At 35.4% G+C, this 26037-nt stretch overlaps 1 protein-coding gene across 1 annotated transcript; it reads right to left on the bottom strand.

Annotated features, from left to right (window-relative positions):
- Positions 1–1926: 1926 nt before the first annotated feature.
- On the bottom strand, positions 1927–25130 carry CST7 (cystatin F). The gene is made up of 5 exons (XM_012540832.3): positions 24970–25130; positions 7577–7696; positions 6834–6991; positions 2928–3044; positions 1927–2233 (listed from the first exon to the last, which is right to left on the bottom strand). Exons 1-5 carry the CDS (start codon positions 25037–25039, stop codon positions 2156–2158), a joined length of 543 nt encoding a protein of 180 aa, XP_012396286.1. The 5' UTR covers positions 25040–25130; the 3' UTR covers positions 1927–2155.
- Positions 25131–26037: the final 907 nt, after the last annotated feature.

A 26037-nucleotide genomic window follows, 5' to 3' on the forward strand; every position in this document is an offset into this window, starting at 1 on the left:
AATTGTGGAGGTAGATTACTGACAGTAGATTATAATTTGAGTCTTCTTCCTTATCATTGGCTGTGGTATCAAGAAAATGATGCTGGTTGTACTGTATAATATAATTAGAAAAATATAAAATGGAATGATACTTTAGGCTCTTGTTTTTATAGCCATTGAATACACTATCTTCAACATTACTAAATTAGGAAGAAGACTACTAAAAAAACCTTTGTAGCTCATATACATAGCATTCTAAATATACATGTATATATAAATAATGTATATATGTATAATTGTGTAAGTAGACATGTTTTCAAATGTTACATGCATACATATGTATGTGAATGTCATAAATACTATGCACATATGAATGCATGTTTTTGAGCAAGTGAGCTTCTTGACCTAATTTCACACATCTCTGAAATGAAGACATTGAGTTAGATGATCTCCAAGGTCTCTTCCAGTTTTTAAGTGTACATAATGATTTCATCAACATATGAAAGACGCTTGTTGCTGTGAGCAGATGATTTTTACTCTATAAATAAATTATTTTCAAAAGCATTTGGTTAAAGGCATGTGATCATATCTTATCCAATTTAAAATATAACTTTCCATATAGGAGAAAAGAATGGAAATTTGACAATTGCATTATGTCAAAATCAGTGTTGATACCAACGCCATAGCTAAATCATATTATAGATTAGAGCTGAGGGGCAGCTAGGTGGTGCAATGGAATAGAGCACCAATTCTGAAGTCAGGAGGACCTGAGTTCAAATTTGGTCTCAGACACTGTGTGACCCTGGGCAAGTGACTTAACCCCAATTGCCTTGCGACAAAGAAAAGAAATAGATTTTTATACTGTTTATAAAATAAAGTTTTATCTTAACTTTGTTCCTATAACTTGTCTGTGGGTGATCTGAAAAACAGCCTTAGAGATGTAAAGAAGAGCCCAAATTAAGTATACCTTCATATCCAACTTCAGTTTTTATGTCAGAGCAAAGATAGTAAGGAATGAAGTTATTTTTGCGTGTTTCATCTGGAACTTCCTGTGTTCTTACTGTCAGCTCCAGGTGTGCTCCTTTGAAGCTCCACCTTTTGGCTCACATATTTTTTTTCATTTTCCTTTGAGAACCCTCAGTGTATATGTTGCCTTGGCTTTCAGTTGTTAGTATATATTTTATCTTCTCCTTTGAATCAGAATTCCTTGAGGAATGTTATGAATGCTATTCTGCATGTTGTACTAGTCCATGTAAGATACTTTATTTTTAAAGTTGGTGCTTATTTTAATATTATTATAAAATTATCAGGATGCAGATAATATTAGTATTATTATCTCTAATCATTTCAATCTTTTGGTAAGTACTTTGGCTTTTACCTACAAGTCTCTTAAAACTTTTGAACAGTTCAGAATTGTAGCATGCTTGTTAAAGCACATATATATAGTTATTGGTATGAGTTCATACTTGAAGAATTCCCTACAGTTTTAGTTTTCTATCACATACTGAGACAGTGCCCTGATGTATATTGTTTTAGCCCAATTATTTTTTATTTTTATTTAACTATTGCTGAGAAATAAGCTTTGGTTTACCCATCTTTTTTCTTTTTTATAAATAGTATTTTATTTTTTCCAATTACATGTAAAATAGTTATCAATAATCATTTTTATAAGATTTTTAGTTCCAAATTTTTGTCTTCTTCATTCTCTTTCTTCCTCCCCAAGATAGCAAGCAAGCTGGAATAGTTTACACATGTGCAATCATGTTAAAATACATTTTTACATTAATCATGTTGTGAAAAAAAGAATAAGAACAAAATGGAAAAACCACAAGAAAGAAAAAACAAAAAGTTAAAATAGTATGTATGAACATGCATTCAGATTCCAAAATTCTTTCTCTGGGTGTGGATAGCATTTTTCATCATTAGCTTTCTGTAATTGTCTTAGATCACTGCATTGTTGAGAAGAGCTAGATTTATCATAGTTGTTCATCACTGTTTACAATGTTCTTCTGCCTCTGCTCACTTCATTCAGCATCAGTTCATTTAAGTTCTAGTGGACTCTAAGGCACAAATACATTCAAAGAATACAGACTATTTGTGATACAGAAAGTGAAAACTGAACTGAAAACCAAAACACTATACATTCAGCCTTTAAAGGTTGAGGAGAAGCAAGAAATTACTGACAATGGAGAACAAGCAGCTCAGTCTTTTGGAGCCAGGAAATGACCCAAACTTCAGTATAGCAGCTGAATGTCTGTAAGCAGATAGAAAATATGTGAGCTATATGATATTTCTAAACTCAACATCATATATATATTTCTCAATAGAATTTTTCTACATGCAAAGGCAGTTTTTCAACATTCATTTTTGTAAGATATTTGTATTCTAAATTTTCTCTCTCCTTCCCTCTCTTATTTCCTCTATCCCCAAGAGAGCTTGACATAGGTTATACATGTACAGTACTTTTAAACATATTTCCATACTTGTCATGTTGTGCAAGAAAAATCAGATCACAAGGGAAACAACCACAAGAAAGAAAAAGCAAATAAACAAAATACTAAGCAGCATATATTTCAATACAAATTCCCTGGACATATATGACACAAACCCATACCAAATCACTTGAAGTGATTTCTGGTACTTTACCCTGCTCAACTTTTTATATGGAAGAGAGACCTTTATTAGATTGAAAGGAAACAAGCAGTAGTGCTTGCAATTCCCACAAAACAATGGAACATCTTTTTAACTTATTTCCCACATTATGGGTGGCTCATGATAGTATAGAAACCCAACATCAACACAGGATAAAATTGAAAACATAACAAGTCAAAGACAAAATGACATGGTAATTTTATGAAGCACCCTGAAAATGATCAAGGTGTATGCCTCATGCAAGGGATTCTATGAAGAAGAAAAATTTATGAAGTTAGGAAGCTCAAGTGACCTACCTGCTGTAAAGTTGTATCTTTTTGAAAGTCACAGTTGTCCAAGTTGTAACGTTTATTCTTCTTGCACATTGTTCGGCTTATATGCATATCAATCATATATTTTAGTCCTTTCACGAGCTAAATTGAATAAGAATAGACTTTTGGATTATTTGTAATAAAACAGATTTAGGATTATATTTTAGGTGTTATTTGGTATCACTGATGAGAGATCAGATACCCTGACTATTGTTTGTAATGGGTAGGGAGTTTTTGAGATCAGGTACTTGAGTGGCTAAATGACAGAGAGAACACCTTGAGGAAAGCAACTCTTTATGTTCTGAGCTTTGACCTTTGTGTTACACCATAATATTTTAGCCACACATCAGTGGCTGTGAAATGACATGCAGTTACTCAGACTATCTGATAAATTCAATTGAGAAGCAATGTGGTACAGTGAGAAACTGGAGATTTTGGAATCGAAAGACTGGAATTCAAAGCCTGTCTCTGACAAAATCTGGACAAATCACATAATTCAGTGTCCCAGGCAATTTTCTGAAACAGTCACTTTCAGAGCAGGTCCTGCTTTGATACAATTTTCTCTATTAGAGTTCCTTCTACCAATGAAATCATAGATTCAATCCTATCCCATGCTAGATGAAAATCTATCATTATAGTTCACTAATTCTTCAGCTTCTGGCCATTTTTGCAGAGGTTTTGTGAATACTTTCTCCTTTAGGTAACCTAGTCCTAAGTCTAACAAGTGAGCATTTATTAAGTGCCTCTATCAGGCCCCTGCCAGAGAACAAAACAAAACACATCCTTGAGGATTTTACACTTGAAGAGAGACAATGACAACATATGTGGATTGGCATATTCAAAACAGCTACATGGTGCAGTGGACACAGCTCTGGCCCTAGAGTAAGGAAGACCTGAATCCAAATATTAGCTGTGAGAACTCACTTAACCCTGTTTGCCCAGTTTCTTCATTTGTAAAATGAGCTGTAGAAAGAAATGGCAAACCTCTCTAGTATCTCTGCCAAGAAAACTCGAAATGAGGCAATGAAGAGTTGGACATGATTGAAATAACTAAAGAACAATATACACAAAACAGACACAAAGTGTCTGGGTGAGGAAGGTATTAGTAGAGGGGGAAACCAGGAATGACCTCGTGCAGAAGGAGGCCTTGATCTGAATCTTGAAGAAAAAAAGTTATTTTAAAAAGAGGTAAGTAGAGAGTAAATTGCATGGATGTGGAGGCAAAATTTAATGAATATAGGGGTGACATAGTCACCTTTGCCTTAGAAAAGATGCTTTGACAACCATGTAGAGAATGGATTAAAATGGGGAGATGAAGCAGGGCCACTATTAGTCAACTATTTTTCCTGAAATAGTGTGTCTGGGTAAAAAGAGAGAAGGGGACACAAATGCAAGGAATTTAGAGATAAAAGTGATGAGATTGAGCAAGTGTTTACATATATAGGTGTTGAATTTGATGCTACAATTGCAAACCTTGGGTGTGGTACCCTTGACAAAATTAGGGAAGTTTGGAAAAAAAAGTGGATTTGGAAGGAAGAAATATAAGGAAGTCTGTTTTGGACATTTTGAGTTTATACTTGCAATAGCTCTTCATTTCTCTGTAATCCTCATTCCAATTAAACAATTGATTAGTTGCTGTTTTTCAGTTTTAGGTTTTTTTTGGGGGGGGAAGGGGAGAGAGGCAATTGGAGTTAAATGAATTGCTCAGGATCACACAAGTAATAAGTGTCTGAATCCAGATTTGAATTCAGGTCCTCCTGACTTCAGGGCCAGACCTCTACCTACTCCCTCTACTTTTCTACTATCATCTACCATTCAATTTTGTGATGCAGTATACCTCACTAAAATTAATCATTTAATCCTCAGGGTGTAGACAATATACAATTATTCAAGAATCCAGCTGTGTTGTTAGATACCCCAAACAACTATTGCCTTGAATACTTCATTTGTCTTTTTTCATTTTTAACCTTATACCAATTATCATCAATCTTTTAGTTCTCATAAATATTAAGATGGTAGCCCAAGGCCAATATACCTGTGAGAATAGTGATAATCCTCATCTCTACTTTTTAATTTGTCTAAAACATGAGACATAATACTTAAAGAAATTTTGAGGGACTGAATAATTTTAGGGAGTCATCCATCTCTTTAAATCTTCCCTAGAATTTCACTTGTAGCCAAATGCCTTTAGGAAGAGGTAAAAGAAAATAATTTGCCCTGGATTATGTTGCCTTTAATTTTTCTAAGCATTTCACTCCTACTCTAAGTGGTGGTAAATTCTAAAATTCTTACATTTGCCATAATTTGAAAAGAAAGATTTTGAAAGTTGATAGATCTAAGTGATTTGTGATTCTATAAACCTTGATCAAGGGTAGGAAGAGAAAAATAATATTAGACATTTACCAAAAAAGGGATGGCATTTATATTGACTTAACCTGAGAATTAAGGACTTAGAATACTATTTTAAAATAATTTCTCCTAACACAAAAAAAACCCCATAAGACTTTTAAAAAAGTCTACCCTAATTAGAGAGCAAAATTCCATAAATTTAATGCCTGAAGAAGTAAAACACTGAATTTATTTGGTATCATTTGGAAAGAAGGTATTCTGTAAAGAAAAATTTTTTGGTTAACTGGTTTGAAGCATTTTGGATGAGAATCTAAGCTCTGTTCCCTTTCTTCTTGTATTATGCTGAACATAATGCAAATTTTCCCTGATTTAGTCATTATGAATATCTACACTTATATAAAACTATAAAAAAGTGACGTACTTAGAGATACTGAGATAAGTAAGCCTGTTTTCTACCATATGAAATAACTCCTGATTACGGTTTCTTAAACCCTTTTGTCTTTTAAAAAAATAGCTTTTCTGTCTTAATGTTTGCAATTTAATAGCATTTAGCTAAATCATTGCTCCTCCTTTGATCTCCCATTTTGTTGCTTCTAATTTGCCATGGTCTGAAAAATCCTGTATATGATAATGATACTCACATAGTAAGTTTTAGGGTATGTTAAAAGTCTTATTTAAGCTTCATACTCCTGGGAGGTAGCTCCTATAGGTTTTTATCCAATTTTATAGATGTTGAAACTTGCACATAACACACACATGACTAATAAGTCTCAAAAGGCCAAATGACTGGGCCTTCTTGACTACATGAGCACATTCTTTCTCAGGACACTCCCTCCAATCAACTATGTTGGAAGTGTATCTAAAACAGGATCATAGATTTAGCGCTGGGAAAGATTTCAAAAGTTAATTAGTTTGACTCCCTCATTTTGTAGGGGAAGAAATTGAGAATTGGGAAGGCTAATTGATTTGCCAACAGTCACACAGATAGTAATTGGTAGATTAAAGACTTGAATCCAGTTCCATCTGACCTTAATTTTAATATTCTCTTTACTATGAATAAACAGGTTGTTAATGAAGGTCAATGTTCCTGTTTGGTTGTTTCAGTGGTGTTGGACTCTTTGTGACTCATTTGGAGTTTTCTTGGCAAAGATGCTAGAGTGGCTTGCCATTTCCTGTTCAGCTCATTTTATAGATAAGGAAACTGAGGCAAACAGGGTCACAAACTAGGAAGTGTCTGAGGCCTAGATTGGAATTCAGATTCTTGGGACTCATGTCCAGTGCTTTATCCAGTATATCCCCTAGCTGGCTCAAGAATCATAGGGATTCTCTTAATAAAAACTAAAATTTTAGAAAATGACAACCTATATACATTTTGGCTTTTTAGAGACTTTTTTGGAGGGAGCAGATAAGGTTGTCCAAATTCTGGTTATTTTCAGTTTCTGGGTAAACAAAACAAACAATCCTGAATTTTCTTTTTCCTTAGATTTTCCCTAAAGGATTGGGAAACAGCATCTGGTAGAGATTTATAGTCAAAGCACTCACCTGCACCATTGCTTTATCAATGTGAAGTTCTTTAAATAAGAAGATATCATTTGTGCAGTTGTTAAACCTTTCAACTGCAAACCTGGCTGCTTTTTGAACCCCAGGATCACTGGGTTTTATGTATTTGGGAAATCCAGGTTTTTCTCCAGCATCAAGGCCTAAAAGAAAAAAAATATATAGCTAGCCAATTGCATTATTCCATTATAATGGAAGGGACCCCCTGTATATAACTGACATGCCAAGATACTTTTCTCTTTCATCTCCCCCAAATCCTCCACCTTTCTCCTCTCTCCCTAATTATATAACAGTAGGTAAGTCAATCCTAAGGGAAATCTCTAACAACTGCCAGTTGAGATGAATTGAATTTTTATCACAACTGTCAACATGGGGCTTTGAAGAAAAATAAAAGACAAATAAACTTGTTAATAATTTCCTGAGCACCTGAAGAACCTCAGAAGTTATTGTCTCCTCAAATAATCTTAAATTTGTGTGTATGTACATACATACACACATACTACCTCTTCCTTTCCCCAATTATTCACTGTAGTTTTAAAATTGGTTTTCTTTGCTAAGCACCTGCTAGTTATAATAATAACCTCTGATCTATTCAGAAATTAGTCCAAAATCTCTAAATAGAGAAGAAAGGATCTTAGCTATTTGAGTGTAATGCCAGGGAGAGTCAGTAGTTTTTTTTTCCCATTCTCACAAACACTTTCCTAGTTCAAATTGTTAATAATTTTTACCTGTAGTATTGCAATAACCACATAATTGACCTCTAGGCTTCCAGCATTTCTCTTTTCTAATGCATCCTTTATTCTTTGGAACAGTCAGATATAGGGGCAAGCAAGGCAGGCATTCATCACCTAGGAGACAAGAAGAAACACTTCAATATTGATTCATATATAAGAGGGGTAAAAAGAAGGTTTTTCCTTTTGCTCCACCTCCTTTGAGCACACTCCCATGGAGTGCTAACCCTGTATCCTGGACCACATATTCGGCTCTGAAGATGCTGGCACTTTGACATGATGAAGGAAACTCTATGTGGAACTTTGGTTCCCCTTATCCTCACCTCTGTAGTAGGAGTGGGTGAATAGGGTATTAGATCAATTTTAAGAGAGTTAGCTTTCTTTCTCTCCTTCCTTCTGTCAACATATCTTGAAGATACTGTTTCCCAGACTAAGGCAGCAAGCCGACTGTCCTGAACTTGGCAGAACAGTAAACCTGTGCCTTCAGGATGATATCATCCTCTGGCAAAGTATATTGCTTGGACCAGCATTGGGCGTTCACTGAAGGATTTAGCTCACCCTATTTCTCAGGCCATCAATCACATTCACAATCCCAGTTTTTTGCCACTGACAGATGCTGCACTTCTGATCCTGTCACAGAACTCTGGTTCTGTGCCACACTGGGCGGGCATGACCCCCAAGGCTTGAGATAATACTGTCCCCACTGGGTCCATGGGAACAGTAACTCAAGACCTAAACATGATTAACTCATAATCCAGTCATTCGTGCTATATAAGACCTGTCTTTGGTCCAGCATATTAAGCCTTCCTTCTTGGGGGAGGGAGGCTTCCATTTGCAAATGTCATTTTCCTTACCCTGAAATTAAACTTCTGTTTGTGTCCTGACTCTTCTAGTCTGCTCTCTTTTGGCTCCCTCCACTCACAGGTTAGAGGCTGGTTCTGGTCTGGTTGACACTTCCCTTCTCTCAATTTTTACCCTCCAGCCCCATCATAAATGGTCTCTACCAAAATGTGGCTGCTAGAGCAGAGGTACTTGATTAGGTGAGCTTGAGCTTCTGTCTGCCATTTCTGCTCTGTTTCTCTCCCTGTAGGCACCCTGAGAGAGCCTTTCTTGGAATGTTAGTTTGGAAGTTAAGTAGTTTCCTTTGTGGAGGAGATCCTTGTGCCTCTCCCAGATAGTGAAGTTGGGAGGGTATTTTTCTCTTCCTCGACCTTCTCCACAGCTGGTCATTGTGCTTTGAAATGGAAATATTTAACTAATGGGGTTCACCACGTTCAGCACAGAACTGAAACACACTCTTTAGGCAGTATTCAAGCCAAAAAAAAAAAAAAAAGGAACTGATAATTAACTCAGAACTCTTTTTGGTAACTGAGAGTCGAATTGTGAAAAGGACCAGACCTTGGAGATCTAACTAAATAACTCAGAGATTCTCTTCTTGGAAAGAGGGTAATCCTCATCTTCATGAGGACTTTATGAGGAGAGAAAGGACTGTTGTTTTCCACTTAGAGTGTAGTTACTGTGTATATTTTCCCGGTTTTTATTTCATTCTTCATTAGTTTATGGATGTCTTATGTAAGCTATTCATATAATTTCTCATAGCATAATATTTTAATATATTAATGTGACACAATTTGTTTGGGAAAATGGCTAATCAATGGGTATCAGTTTTTCTATCACAAAAAATTGCTGCTGGGAAAAATAATGATTTATGTAGGACCTTGCTTTTTACATCTATTTCCCTAATAGGACCCTATTCATCTCTCTGTCAGGATTTCTCTGCTAGAAACTTTCTCTGCTAGAGGATTTCTCTGCTATCCTGCCACTAAGAAAGTCAGCCTGCAAAAGCTGTTCTAATAATAAACTTCTTTTGCCAGTTTAACTTTTTAGGTTCATAAATACATTTACAAAGGACCTGCGCCGACCAGAAAGGGATTCCCACAACTCCCTGCCTTGCTCTGAACCTCATCATTTTTGGCTTCCTGACTGGGAATTGAGGGGAGCCAAACCTCATCAAGATCAGAAAATGTGGGTTTCACTATTTTAAGTGGGTTAGGATAAGCAGGAAAGAGACAAAGAAACCAACTTCAGAAAGAGAGGTTTTGCAGTAGGGGAGCTGTGTGGTCAGAAAATGGTTGTAGGAGTTAAAGCTGGAAAGAGACAGAATTAAACTAATGCTCTCATTTCATAAATGAGGAAACAATGATAATACTTTTAGCCTCAAGTTATCTGACTCAATTGTTGGTTATATTATCAGGGGATTCATTTGATGTATGGATTGTACTAAAGAGTTGCTAATATCCTTTCCTACTCTCAAATTATGTAATTCAATCACTCCAAAATCAATGTTCATATCATTACAGGAGATATTCAATCCAAAACCCTGTTTTGCATTTTAGAAATAGAGGACTTTTTAATACATGAAGTACTGGACGAAAAGCCCTGAATGCTATTCATTTATTTGTTTTTAAATCTGGAGATCAATTCAGGAGAGTTCAGAGTTAAATTTTAAAACAAAACCAAAAACAAACATGCTATGACCAAAACTCTTTTGTTGCATGGGAAGACTTCAGGGAATTCAGTATATTTCCCAGTGGAAATAGTACCATTAGTAGTCAAAGGACTAGACTTCAAATCCCAACTATCCTGTTTTTTTTTTTTTTTTTTTTTTCCTAGATCACCTTGGGCAAGAGACTAAAAAGAACCTTTTTTTCTTCTTTGTAAAATGAGGAAGTTGGATTTGATGACCTTCAAAATTCCTCCTGTTTTAAAATATGATTCTATGATCCCTATGAACTAATAGCCATCTGGGGGGAGAAGACTCTGGTTTATGGGAATGTTACAGATAACTAGATTTTCTTTTGTTCAGCTAAACTAATGGTAGTGAGCCTCAGTCTCTGTGAGAAGAGACATATGAATTTAGAATTAGACGTGAAGAATCAAGACTTTTTTTCTACCTTCTTTTTCCCTTTCCTTTATACCTTTTACAATGTCTTTCCTATTTCTCCTTAATGTTTGTAACTTCCCTCAGAGATGGTTTCCAATTTATCCTGTATATATTGTTAATGTGTATTATTTACTTGAGGTTTCTTCCATTAGAGTGTGAGGTTCTTGAGATCAGGAATTGGTTTTTATTTGTTTATGGTTTATTTTTTGGTTTGTTTATTTTATTTCATTTTTGGTCTTTATATCCTCAGCATTTAGCACAGGGTCTAGCAATTAGTAGATGCATAATAAATGCTTATTGATTTGACACCTTCAATTAATTTCACTGTTCAGAGATTACATGTGAAGACTCTTTAAGTATCTGAAGAGAGCCATGATGTGTTGCTTCTCTCCTAACCACTCTCAGTCTTCTCTTCTCAGACTAAACAAGTGGTGGATAAGAAATGGACTCAACCAACTAAGTATTAAACCCACCATCCAGAAAAAGGAGAGTTTGGACAATCTGAAGGTCCTGAACAGGCTCTCTCTCCTCTGATTAGATTTTAGAATTTTTAGCATTAAGTATATAAAGATTTTTCAGCATTGGTATCAGAAGAAGAGACATTTTTGTTTTTGTGTTTTTCACAGCCTTGTCAACATCTATTGAAAGGGAAAAAAATTGTTGCAATTCTTCACCCTCAAACAGGCTTTCAATAAGAATGTGTGGTTTTAGTCAGCCAAGATATACTAGTTAAATTCACAAAAGAAGGTGCTTAGCTTTGAGGGTAGGGGAAGTAGAGGGTCTTCTTTAGAAAAGACTTTTCAATATTGTATGTGGGGTAGGTGGAAAGCCCCCACTTAGAAGTCAGATCATTTGCTTGTGAAACCATTCAAATGAAAGGAAATGGTGATGCAACAAGAGTCCAACTAGCAGAATTCCCCCTTCACTCATGCCATTTTCCTAACCACTTCTCTCACCCCCAGAGATATTTGAGAATTAGTAACTTCCTTAACCTCAGACATCTTTATCCTTTCTCATATTTTATGCTTCTCACACATATATGTAGATAAAAGAAGAAAGTATATAATTGTGTATTGTGGCAGGGGAGGTCTTTGTCAATTAAGTATCTCAGGATTGAAAGGGACCTCATAAGAAATGACCAACAGGATGATTTCAGAAAGGCCTGTAGAGACTTACACAAACTGATGCTGAGTGAAACGAGCAGGGCAGGAGATCATTATATACTTCAACAACAATATTATATGATGACCAATTCTGATGGACCTGGCCATCCTCAGCAATGAGATGAACCAAATCATTTCCAATGGAGCAGTAATGAACTGAACCAGCTCCGCCCAGTGAAAGAACTCTGGGAGATGATGAAGAACCATTACATTGAATTTCCAATCCTTATATTTTTGCCTGCCAGCATTTTGGATTTCCTTCGCAGGCTAATTGTACAATATTTCAGAGTCTGATTCTTTTTGTACAGCAAAATAATGGTTTGGTCATGTATACTTATTGTGTATCTAATTTATACTTTAATATATTTAACATCTACTGGTTATCCTGCCATCTAGGGGAGGGGGCGGGGGAAGGAGGGGAAAAATTGGAACAAAAGGTTTGGCAATTGTCAATGCTGTAAAGTTACCCATGCATATAACTTATAAATAAAAAGCTATTAAAAAAAAAAACAGAAAAGAAAAAAAAAAAAGAAAGGGATCTCAAAGGTTAATATCTATAATACAGTCCCACCTATACCTGGTTAGGATGCTCCCATATATTCAATAAGCCTGCCAGGAGCAGGGGAAGAGTGGGAACTCTAGGAATATGTGCCATTAATGAAATTTGGAAAATTGGAAAGATGTAAGTTTGGTTTAAAGTATTTATATTTGAGGGGTTGTCGGCAGAATACACCAAGATGAAGAAATACAATGCTTTGGTGGAAAAAAGACTGAATTTATAGTTTAAGGAGTCAAACACAATATTTCTACTGTGTGATCTTAATGTCTCTGTACCCTTTTCCTTATTTGTAAAAAGAGATGGACTAGATGTTTTCTTTGTTCCTTTCATTTCTCATTTTACTATATAGTAAGACTATCTTTTTTTTTCATGGTGACTTTGTGCCTCTATTAATTTGAATTTAAAATATTTATTAATTATTTACTTTTTGCAAGGTGCTTCTGATACCATATTAGAAGAAATAAAAATGAAGCTATATGGAGAACAATTGAAGCAATGTATTTGTTGAATTGAAACAAATTATGTCATGCTAATTGTGTTGATGATAGTGGACAATAAGAAATGAGCAACATTTACAATCTATATCATTTCCCAAACAAGTTTAGAAGATGTAAGAGACCAAAAGAGCCTAGAGCCAGTCAACAAACACTTGATCTTTGTTAAGGAGAGAGATATAGCAGTCAAGAACAACACTGGTTTAAAATATTAAATTGTTTGTAAAATCACAGGAGGTTGGATTATTATGAGTAACCTCTCATCATTATGAGCAAAGGAAAAATAAATTTACAAAAACCTTGGCAAGAGACCAACCTAAGCTACATTATCATGAGAGCCATTAAGGAATCAAAAGGGAAGAAAAATGATTAAATTTAAAAATAATTGTCAATTTTTTTTCCATATCTGACAGTATTGTCACATTTATACTGCCATAAGCCCTGATGTGTTTAATAAGGACGTAGAAATAATAATAAAGAAAACAAAAGATGAGAAAAGTAATTGAATAAGGACCTAGTGTGAAGTTCTAAGCTATAAGAAACACTTTTGAGAGTGTTAAGGAATCTAGCCCTAGATATCTGAGTAAAAGGAATATGTCCAATGCTTGAGAAAAATCTTAGAACCTATTACAAAAAAAAAAAAAAAAAGTGAATGAAAAAAATATTAACTGATAACTCACATGCCTACTTTTTCATCTCTAAAAATTCTTTATAAGAATAATTGATAGATTCATTGAGAACATTCTTGCTGAAGAGTTATATTTAAGTAGGCTCTTTCTAATGATAGCAGTCACATTTTTGCAGTTACACAATTTACTGAAGGGTGTGAATATTATGAGATCCTGTTGTGCCACAGTTCTCTTTTATTGTCCTGACTTGTTCCCCTAATTGTCCTGACTCAATTTCCCTGAATTGTTCTGCTCAATCCAGCAACACTAGCCTTCCCTCCTTATCATGATGATCCAGATAAGGAGAAAAACCTTTTATCTTAGACGTCTTGGGAATGTTGGGTGCCTCTCCCCATTCTGTAATCCCAATTTATCAGATGTCCCCCATGCCTCCCTCACCCTGTCAGAACTGGATTGTTAGTCCTGTTCCCACTTTCAGCAGCACTCTGACTCCGCCCCTGCCTCTGTCTACCCCCTGTATCTGAGCCACATGTATATATGTCATTGAGAACTCACATTGTTTGCTGGATTCTTGGAGACGATAGTCTCATTCAGCCCTGGGACCAAACCATGGAGCCATTTGATCCCAGTAAATCTCTCCCTTTCCAATAAATTATTAAATACTTTCTAATCTCTATCTTGCCTCAGTTTCTCCAGCATTACAAACCCAATGTTTATTGTGTGTTGAATAGTAAAAAAAAATTAAATCAGTAAAGCAAAATACCACCTTAAATTTTCCCTTCAACAATGCATATTTCTTTGATGATCCTCTGATTCTTAATATCAAATGAGGCATAAAACAAGGAGATGCATGCTTGCCAGAGTTGTTTGCTACTGTCCTAGCACAGAGGTCAAATCAAAGAAGGATGGTGTGGTCCTTTGGTATCTATTTACAGATGACATTTGTGGATTTCATTGAATCTGAACAACACTGCAGACCCTCCTAAATAATATTTGTACTCATTCAAAAAAATTCGTTCTTAGGGAAAAATCCAGATGGATGAAGGGTGCCTACTACATTCCAAATTCTTACATGCTGTTGGAGTGATAGCCCATAGAAATCATCCATTAGGACATATCTCAGACACTGCTAATGGATAATGGGATGGGCCCAGAATTTGATTATAAGGAGAAAAATAGAATGGATTTTCTTTGGAAAAATGTGCAGTGCAAAAGCATATATATCAGTGGTATCAAATTCAACCAGGGCACTAAACTATCCATAAGGATCCCTGTTGGCCAAATATTGATTTAGAAAACCATGTATCAACATTATATATGTTCTATCATGTGTTTATTTATTTTGTTAAATATTTTCCTATTGATTTTTAATCAGCTTGAGGCTTTGGGGAGTGTTGTGTGCATGCATGTTTGACATCCCTCTCATCAACTCTAGATGGGAAGCACCTATACTCCCATACTAATGAAATGGCAGATCCAAAGTTTGTGAAAGGAACTGCTTAGGCACCAATATACAAGACAAAACCAGGTAGAGTCTTTTAAGAACTGATATTCTGCTAGAGGGCAGGGTAGTGACTTCTCACCTTTTTTTTTTTTTTTTTTTTTTTTTTTAAACAGATAAGTAAATACAGTTCCAGATAGGTTAGGAGAGAGAGAAAAAATGCTAACAACTTGGGAGATAAATGTTTTTGAATAGGAGGGGATAACCATGTTGAAATTTGAAGGAAGTGAGGGTAGAAGGGAAGAAAAAGTATAAGTATTGAACATGGCAATGAAAATAGGAGATAGGAGATGAAATATCAATTTGGGGAGGCCACTTTGGTTGGAACAAAGTATAGGAAGGGAATAACAAAAATGAAGGCAAGCAAGAGGGAATAGAGCCAGATTATGAAGTTTTTTATTTCTGGAGCCAGAAGTCCTGTCCCTTAAGTATGGGAGTACCCCGAAGGTTCTGCCCATTCCAGTGGGTTAACTTATCCTCTCTCTACAAATGATTTACAGAGGGACTGCTATGTACTTGGACAGAGAGTCTATGTATTTGGCACTAGTCACTGCCCTCAGTTCTACATCTATTGGGCATTTGAAACAATATATCTAAAACAGAATTTATTATCTTTCCTCCAAACATAATTCTCTTTCAATGCTGCCTCATTATTACTAAGAGTTATAATTTTTTTTTTCTACTTACCCAAGTTTACAACCTTGATGTAATTTCTACTTCTCACTTCATATATCAAAATAGCAATCAAACTTGCTGTCTTTATCTCTACAGAATCTTTTAATCTGAATCCTTCTCTTAATTCACTCAGGTGCCTCCTTAGTTCAGGCCTTCCTACCATCTTACTGAGGCCATTGAAGTGGCTTCCAAATTGGTCCAATCCATTTTTCATACAGCTACCAAGGGGATTTCCATTAAACACAGATGTGACCTTGTTATTCACTTCCTCAATAAATTTTCTTGCCTCTAGATGAAAATGTAAACCCCTTTGCTTGTTCTCATATTATATTTCTTTCATCTTTCTGTGATGCAGTCAAACTGTTCTTTCTGTTCTTCACACACTGTGCTGTCTCTCATTTACCTCTTTTGTCTTGTTGTCCTTAATATCTAGAATGTGCTACTGCAAAGAGAATTCCTCTTTTTCGACAAGATACATCTCAAGCACTACCTTCAACATTAAACCTTTCCTTATCCCTTAAACAGTATCTTCCTTCTGCCCCTATTTTGTATTTGTTCTACATAGATACATGTCCTTATGGAAAGTAAGTTCTCTGAGAGTGAGGATTGTCTTGTCACCTAGTCAGTACCAAGTACATAGCAGTCCCTTAATAAACACCCGTTTGTTGATTATAAAGATAAAATCATATCTATTGAATGAGACAGCAAAGTCATGGGGAAACAAGTACTGTGTATATATATATATATATTATTATTATTATTTTTTTTTTTACAGTAGATTCTCACTCAAACTCACAGTGAGGACCCATTATAATTTATACTATTGATGGCCTTTTTTTTGGTCTCATTTTTATTTATAAAATGGAAGCATTGCAGAAGATGATTTTCAAAATGCCTTCTATGCATTGCCTCCCCGCCCAAAGCCTGACCTAAACAGAATGGCAGTTTGTCTCACATTCAGCCACAGATCAATTAATGATACTGTTGTTATCTGGAAATTATCACTATGCTTCAGTAGGCAGCACAAGGGACTAATCTCATCATCCATTATCTTATCATGCATGAAGGTGCCCCCAGATTGCTGAAAGCTTTTCAAGTCATATATAAATTGTAATGAATCCTACCAAGTTGGAAAGGCTTTCAGTATGGGCTCAGAGATGGGCCCACAGCTCTTATTCAAGAACCAGTCTATTTAAGTTGAGAAAAGCTGACTACCAAGTTAGTTGTAGACAGGTTTGCTCCTCTATCCACCCAGCACCTGTTAATTACTATGAATCAATCCATGATCTATTTTAGTTTCATGTTAGTGGATAGACTGGTCACTTTGATGAAGTCTCAACTTCTTATTAGTATTAGTATTGTCAATAAGAAAGCTGTAGAGATAAAGCTGAGTTTGCTTTGGCCAAGCACCCTTCTTACTGTATTCTTTACGAAGCTAATTAAAATATGCGTTTTCCATTAGTCTTAATTTATTAGGTCCTCTTGATTTAGCTAAATAACAAAATCTTCATTTCTTGAGTCAATCTGTCCAAGTTTTTTAAGATCTTAACACATTCCCAGCCTTTAGTATACCAAGTATTTCCTTTCTTATTCTTTAGCATTATAAGCATCTTGAATCCAGCTCTAATACTGCTTAATTTTCTGAGGGGAGATGGGAATAAGGAGAAAGGGAAAGAGGGAGAGAGAGAAAATCTTATCTGTTTTATGATACTGACTCTAATGGTGTTATTGTGTGTGTGTGTGTGTGTCTGTGTGTGTGTATGTGAATGCATGCATGTGAATATGTGCAAGCGTGATATATATGTAGTCAAAAAAGGTGGGGGGGGGGTGAGGGAGAAAGAAAGGCTATTGAAAAGGGAGAACATGGAGTAATAGTTTAAAGGACTTCTGAAATTATACCTGAAAATACAGAATAAGTATTTGATGATGGTACATGAAAGATAAATTTATATTTGTGTGCATATACATATACACACATAAACATACACACAGAATGTGTATATAATGTATATATATGCATATACACATGCATGTATGAGTATACATGTATGTATATGCTTGTTGTTTTTGGAGGGGGGAAGTCAGAGGGTTGGAAAGTGTGGAAGGATCTTGTAAAGATAAGATAAGAAAACAGTATCATAGAGTAGGGTAAAAGAGAAATTGCCAGAAGAAAATATTTGCAATTCACAATCTTCTAAGGGAATTCCAGATAGTTTAAAGAATCCTGTGATAAGTTTTGATATTTGACAGTGAAAAGTTTGATGCTAGAGAAGTTCTATAAAGCATAAGCTATAGTTAAAAGTCTAAAAAAAGGGATAACATTAATTAAATCAAACCAGAATTTGACTTTAAGCCTTGAGACTTCGTGACCAAATAACTTCTTAGTAAGAGGGTCAGGAATAAAGAAACCAAACAATATATACTCCTTTGATATTTCCTACCAAAGTTTTGAGCTCAGTGGCAGAGTTACTGTCCAAGATACTTCTAAATAATTTAGGTCATCTCTCTTTTGTCTTTCTGTCTCTATCTTTGTCACTGTCTCTGTCTTTTTCTCTCACACACAAATCTACAAAATTGTGGGTATTTTTCAAGGTTTCCTTAGGGTCATCGTGGCAGTAAAAGGGCCATTGTTTAAACTTATTAATATCTCTCCCAAAATTTCAGACTTTTGTAATAGTTGAGAAAGAACAAATGTTTGTCTTAAAAACAGGAACAATGGTAATAGGAGATGAAGAATGTTTAATTTGTGCAATTTCTTATTCAAATATTCAGAGAAAGAAAAAGAATAATCTATGTATTCAAAATTTAAGCCACAGAGGTATGGCTCTAGTATCCTGAAGGATACTTAAGTGATCTTGACTAATGTAATTCTCATCTCCTGTAGCAATGTAGAATGCTACATTGAAGGATTCCCATTTTTCTAATTAACTTAGAGTATAAGACTAGAATTAGGGATATCAGTTTTATCTTGATTAATAGCTACTACAATTATAGTTTATTTCAGTTATCTTTCAATCATGTCTGACTTTTTGTGACTCCATTTGGGATTTTCTTGGCAAAGATACTGAGTGATTTGTCATTTTCTTTTCTCAATCCTTTTGTAGATAAGGAAATTGAGATTTAAGTGACTTATCTAGAGACACACAGCTAGTAAGTGTCTGAGGACAAATTTGAACTCAGGAAGATGAATCTTCCTAACTCCAGTCCTGAGGCCTCATCTACTGCATCAGCTATCTACCCCTATTATTATAGTATCTTTTAGTTTGCTAAAGATTATATCCATTATGTTAAATTATCTTAATTTAATACAACAGCACTAACAAGTACAGATTATCACCCCCATTTTATAGATGGAAAATATGAACAAACAAAAAATGCAGCTTGGAGAGGTTAAGCAATTTATTCAAAGTCATATAGTTATCAAGTAACTTGATAACTATAAGATTATTAACAATATAGCTCCTAAAATTTCAGACTTTCTAATAGTTGAGAAAGAACAAATGTTTGCCTTAAAAAAACAGTAACAAGATTTGAACCCCAGTTTCTTGGCTCTAAACACAGGGTCCTTACCCATAAACCATAGATTGTATGGCATAGAGTGAATCATTTGAATGCTCTGGGTATCAGTGACATGATTGGATTATATGATTTTTATCAAGAAGATGCTATCTACCTTGAAAATTCTTTCATACAAAATATGATATCACAAATTATTGGAAGCTAGTGAATAAACATAAATACTAGGGAAAAAAGTTCATCAGAGACAAAGTAAATATATTTAAGCTGGACCTCCCTGTGTGCATAATATAACATCCCTGTGACTAAATTATCTGATTCTAGATAAACTGTCATGAACCAACTGTTCTAACAGGAGGTAGTGGTGGTAGTGGGGAAGTTGATGGGCACTCAATTTCCCCTGTTATCTCAAGGGTCTATGATTCATTTATGGAAGGGACTGAAGATTCTTTTCCTTTTTCCTACAACAAACACCAACCCCCAAATGTGGTTTTAATGATAATTTACACTGAGTCATAAGCAAGGTTGTTATAATAATTCTAATAGAGAAAGCCTTTTAAAGTGTGCCCCTGCTTTCAGTTCAGATAATGAATAGGAGCTAATGTACTTCTTGGTGGGGTGGGGGTGTAGAAGTGAAATGGCAGGTATAGGGAGTGGAGATGACGAAGAACTAGGAACAAAGAGGGTGGGCTCTAGTAGACTCTAATTTTCCAACATTGAGATATGGGCCTTAAGGCAAGAGGGTTTCATTCTTTGTATCTTGTTTGTAAAACTTGTAAAAAGCAAATCATTTTTAAATTTTTCTTATATAGTCCTTCACTTCCTACATTCAGATTGGCTTCTTTAGTCTATCTCCCCACACACGCTTTCCAGTTCTCCCATGCCCAGAATGTACTCTTCCTCCCCTTTTGCCTCTGAGACTCTCTTGTACCCTCAGAACTGCCTTAGAGATACCTTCTACCTTGTTTTTCCTGATTCTCTGAATTTCTGATGTCCAACTCTCTTCTCTCCCCATTTACCCTGTATATACTTATGTATTTTTGTCCAAAAGTTCTTAGTTATGAAGGGCAACATGACATAACTGCTAGAGAGCTAATTTCAGAGCCAGGAGGCTTCCCTCATACAAACTGGCTCTGCCACTTTGGGCAAATAACTTAACCTTTCAGAAGTTTTAAGATACTTCTGGCCTTTGCTCTTTCTGCTTCCTTTCCCCCTTCAAATCCTTTCTTCTAGCCCAGGCTGTTCAGAACCTATCTGGGCTGTTTGAATTGGATGATGTGTGAGTCATCATCTCTTTTCTTTCTGGTGAGATGGAGGCTCACCAGCCTTTACATCTCTATTGATACTGTCTTCTAAGGTATCAAGAATTAGAGAACTAATTCTTCCCAATTGCTCTGCTTCTATGGCACGCAGATCCTTGGCACTGTCAACTGACTTATTGATGTAAGCCAATGACCCCTCTGTCTTGTTGTATAAGCACTCTGATTTTTCCATCTGCCCTTTATATAAATTTATGTATTGTCCTCTTTAATTTGAGAGTGAGCTCTTGAGAACAAGAAATTACTTGATTTTATTTTAATTTTTTAATTTGTATCTCTAGTATTCAAAACAGATCTTAGCACATAATAAGTCCTTAATAAATGCTTTTTCATTCATTTACTCATTGATAAGTTAAAGAAATGGTTCTAATCTGAATTGTAGGAGTTTCTAAGATCAGTAAAATCAGAGGTCTACTCTATCCCTCTCCGCTAAATTGATGTAAATGTTATTTCACTATTTCTCTTTTGTATTGGGGGCATCACCAGACAGGAAGGTTCTGGGCACATAGTGCATGATTAACAAATGCATGCTGATTGCTGTCTAAACTTTGTATCTGCCTAACACACATTTTAGTCATTTCTGTCGAATTATCTTGTCAATTATCTGTGCTATATTCTTCTTTTTCAATGAATATCAATACATCAAATGATAGCATTTTCACAATCATACTCTCATTTTTTTTCACAATATCTCTCGTAAGGAGGTACAACAGAGCATAATAAACACGTGTTAACTAGCTACCGGATATATTGTACATCACTAGTCACTAACAAGACACAAAAATGGCCAGAGGGAAATCCATAGGAACCAGAGGGAGAAGCCTGAAGGTTAGTATAATAACCCCTTGAATTATTAAGAATAGTTTTACCTTCCTTATTCACCCTGTTTCATCCAGCTAAAGTGGCCTATATTGTATCTATTTTGAAAGATGGATATTTAGGTCTATGTTAAGGGGGAAATTGAAACAAGGTCTAATAAGGCTTACTACTAAACTCTATTTTATAATGAACCAGAAACTAAATGTTATGAGCTCCTTAGGGTTGGTTTCACTGCTTTTCAACATATCAGAAGTAAGCATAGGGTCAAATCATTTTGCGCAGAATCAGCAGGCCATGATTGGGAGGTGCTTTTATGAAACTGGCTGGAGAAGAAAATGGCAAACCACCCCAAATAAGGTCATGAAGGGTGGGGCACAACTGAAAAATGACTGAACAACATCAACCAAAAATCCTGGGACTAGAGAATAGGATAAGTATCTCCTCCTACCACTCTTCCTCAGTCTCCCTTGATATCCCTTAAGAAACGATCTGATCTAGAGCAAAATGATTCAAGCACTGGCAAAAGGCCAGTTTATTATATCTATCATGCATATAGCATTCAGAGTAGAATATATACAAATGCATCTACTTATAGCTCTTTCTCCACCCAGAGATATTGTCACAGAGAGTTGGTGGGCTGGGGAGGAATGAATCTCTGTGTAAGCATGCATTTTACTAATATAAAGTGTTAAGTCTGGAAAAGGAAATAGGAGAAAAATATTGGGAAGAAGTCACATGGAGAGATGGAAAAGAGGAAAAATTGTGGACTTTCCTTGTGATATAAAATTAGGAAAGCAGCAGAGTGGGACCTTATGGTATAGTAGAGTGTTATCTCCAAATATGTAGGAGAATGAGGGGGAAAAAAATATAAGAAGAGATATAGTTGAACAGACTAGCAGGCTAGGGATTGATGAAACTATTGGAATCAAGTCTATAGTGTCTGTCTTCCCCCTTTTTCCATATGCTACTGCCCCACCATGGCTGAGAAAAAGTTAACAGGTAAGATCCTCAGGACATCTTTATTCATTTCACTTCTTATTACCCCATGACTGGAGGGAGGAAGAGAAAAAAAAATTTATCCCTACCTCCTCACTCATTGAGACTTGTAATGTAAACTTATTCCTTTAAATGCTTTTTTGGGTTGCATTCTTATGTTGTTGTTATTGTTAATAGGAGGCTAGGTCTCCCTATCAGATGAATGGTAGAGTGGCAAGTCACTGGCTGATTTACCAGAAGCTTTAAGATACTCCATTTTTCTGACCTGGATTTATTTGTATATTTTTAAATAATCTGGGGGATTCCAGATTCCAGAGGACTGGTATTGGACTTAGTTCAATTGTGGGATAAGCATTATTAGCTTTCCTACAGCTCAAAAGTTCCTAATTCAAGTGATCTATTAGTTTTAGCTTTCCCAGCAGAAACAAAGATTATAAGAAAAGATTCAGAGATCATGATTTTTATGTGCTTATGTATCCAACTTTCTGGATATCTATATCCATTATAATTTCTAGATGGATATAGTCTCTCTTAATTACCTTTTTTAATACCCTTTCTCTTGAATAAAGTATGATAGTCATGGTGGTGGTTAGTGGTAAAACCATAAGATATAAAAATAGTCAGCTCAAAGTGTTTGAATAATAATTTCTGTTTTAATAGGAAGTATGAGGGTAAGAAGAACAATCAACATTTCAGAAAGATCTACACATCTCTAAGGAAGAACAAAGTATAATCTCAATAATCTCAAGATCTCTAAGGTGCTTTTATCAGGTAAGTTCCTTGTTGTCCCAGTCTGTATGGTGAAGAAGAAAAACCTGTATGAACACAGGCTTTCAAGCTTTCTCTTTACAAAGTTTCCAGAAACACTGTCTAATTTCAAGCGTGTTAAGAGGAACAGCATTTTTGAAGCTTCTTCACCTTAAAAGGAAACCACAAATATCACACTGGCCATAATCCAAACCTGTATTTGTTTCGCTTCCACATGTAGTTTAGAAAGCTTGTTTTCAGTGCTTTCTTTGGCAAAGCAAAATGAGGCTGGGGAGTGTGGGGTGGGGGAAGGAGGGAAGTGTTGGATTCCTTCGTGGGATTGACTAGTGGTTACTTGCTTAAATGAGGAGATCTAGAAAGAAGAGAAACTATCCAGACCTCTTTTAGGAGATTCTTAACCTTTTTTTGTTTGTTTGTTTGTTTCTTGGATCTGACAATGGGCCTTTTTTCAGAATAGTTGTTTAAAATGCATTAAAGTATGCATAGGATTACAAAGCAAACCAAAGTATGCTGAAGTAAAGTTATCAGCTTTGCTTACTGGCTTCCTTTAACTAAAATCTCATCATCCACAGGAAAGCTTTCCCAGTCCCTCTTTATTTTAGTGTCTTTCTTTTCTTAATCATTTCCTCTGTATCCTGCATATAACTTGTTTGTTTGCTTCTTGCCTCCCCCATTAGGTTGTGAACTCTTTGAGGTCTCTATCTTTTGACTTTTCGGTATCTCCAGAATTTAATAGAATTCCTGGCTCATAGCAAATACTTAAAAAAAATGTTTATTGACTGACAGAAAAAAAATATTTTAAAAATAGAGCCCATATTAAGAATTCTTTGATTCTTAGTATTCTGACTTTTCTGACGGTATCATCCAAATCAAACTTGATTTAACAAAGAAAGGCCATGTAAACATGGCTTACTTTACAGTTCTAGAGATGCTCACAATTTCTAAATTTCTTTTTTCACAATGGTCTTTTGAAGTACATAGTACCAGAATCCTAGAACTTTAGAAGTCAACACCAAATATGAAGTCAGAGATCTCTGTTTAAATCCTGTATCAGATATTTATTGCCTCTATGATTTTGTAAACACCTTTAAAGTTTCTTCCAGCTTTAAATATATGATCCTAGGATCCTAGTCCAAGATGTACGAATCTCTATCACATCCTGACAAGTGGACATTAGTCTCTCCCTGAAGATCTCTATTACTTTTCAAGAGCCATATTTGAGCTTTAACTATACGCTTATTATTCCCATTTCACAGATAAAGAAGTGAAATGATTTACCCTAAAGATTACACAGTAAGTTAATGGAAGATCTGGGATCCCAGCCCAGGTCTTCTAATTCCATATCTGATGCTCTTTTCTCCACATCACACCGTCTCTATAAATATATGGTAACAACATTCTCAACTTGCTAGATTAGAGATTTGAACACTTTTTTATTTGTGCTGAAGAATCCTTTTCTGAACTGGTGAAGCTTAGAAATTCCTTCTCAGAATGTCTTAGTTTTGTAATCGATAGGATCAATTATGCTGATAGTTTTCCTGATATTGAGCCAGCTCTGCATTCCTGGTATAAAACCCACTTCATCATAATGTATTATCCTTGTGATAAATTGCTATGATCTCTTTCTCAGAATATCTGTATATGTATAAAATAAAATATATAAAATCACAAAAGAAATATCATACTGAAATATCTTTCCTTCTCGTTCTCTCTTTCTTCCTTTATTTCTAAAAAGTTCAAGAGTCCCAGGTAAAAGATCCTTAGTAATAGAGAAGAAGGGATAGAGGAGGCAATTAAGACCAATTTGAAAATCTATCATTCAGTAAAAGCTATCACACGATATAATTATTAAATTAAAACACAGAGGGAAAAAAAGACACCATGATCTATCTCTCTGATGATAAGACAAGGTGATAACCACTGCACAAAGAAAGCTCCGGGGGGAACTGGGGGTCAGAGGAGAAATGAGAAACATGAAAGACGAGATCCTCATCTCTTTCATCTTACCACTGGAAATGTTCTCTGAATCAGCCAGAGTTAAATGACAAAAGATGAGCCAACTCCAAGTTGTCCTCATGGTTCCACTTCAGAAGTCTGACAATTAGTACATGTTGGTCACTCCTGTCAACCTTAGAGCATGTGTGAGCTGAGTGGGAAGGAGGGTGGGTAGGTGGAGAAAATATTTCGTGTTGCTTAAGCGCTCTCATTGGCTACTGAGAAAACACTAGCTCTGAAGTTTTTCACAGTTGTAGCAATTAGTCTTCAACCTCATCAGTTGTCTTTGGTTGATTCCTTTAGGGAACCAGGGTAGATTTACTTGCTGAATCATTTTCATCAGTTACTCTTTCTAAACAGAATTACATGTTCCCCTTCTGCATGTGGGCTAACACCCAAAGTCAAACTGCCTGTTTTTATTTAAGGAAAAATTAGTTAGTGAACCTTAAAGCCCCTTTCTATAAGGCTTTAAAGCTGCCAGAGCTCTTTACCCTGTGAACCTCATGACAACCTTGTGAAGTAAGCTGAGCAGATATTATCCTCATTTTGAAGGGAGAAAAATAGATTTGTTCCAGGTTGACTTGATAACTAGGAAGGAGTATTTCAATTCATACCTTTAAATTTTAAGACTAGTGCTCTTTCTTCTGGAGGTAGAAGAGAAACAACGTCCATTGTGAAGTCATCATAGAGAAGTATGTGCATTAATAATTTTCACTTTAAAACAAAAATGTGTTTTAGTTAATAAATTTTATTTTTAATTAAAATTATTTTATTCTGAATTTAAGAAATAAAACAAGAATTTCTAAAACATGGTAGAATAGAAAAATGATTATTCTTGAAACTGCAAATATATTATGTACAATTTGCTATTTAAAAAAAAATATTTTTTCCTGTTTTCCTTCCTTCCTTCCCTTCCTCTGCCCTAAAGATAGCTGCTACTATTTCACACACACACACACACACACACACACACACACACACATACATATTATACATATATAAAATCATTCTATACATATTTTTATTGTTCAATTCTTTCTCTGGATGCAGTTAGTGTCTTCCTCCTTAATTTGGGTATTT

This window comes from Sarcophilus harrisii, chromosome 2 (genome assembly GCF_902635505.1).
Source record: "Sarcophilus harrisii chromosome 2, mSarHar1.11, whole genome shotgun sequence".
NCBI classification, from domain to species: domain Eukaryota; kingdom Metazoa; phylum Chordata; class Mammalia; order Dasyuromorphia; family Dasyuridae; genus Sarcophilus; species Sarcophilus harrisii.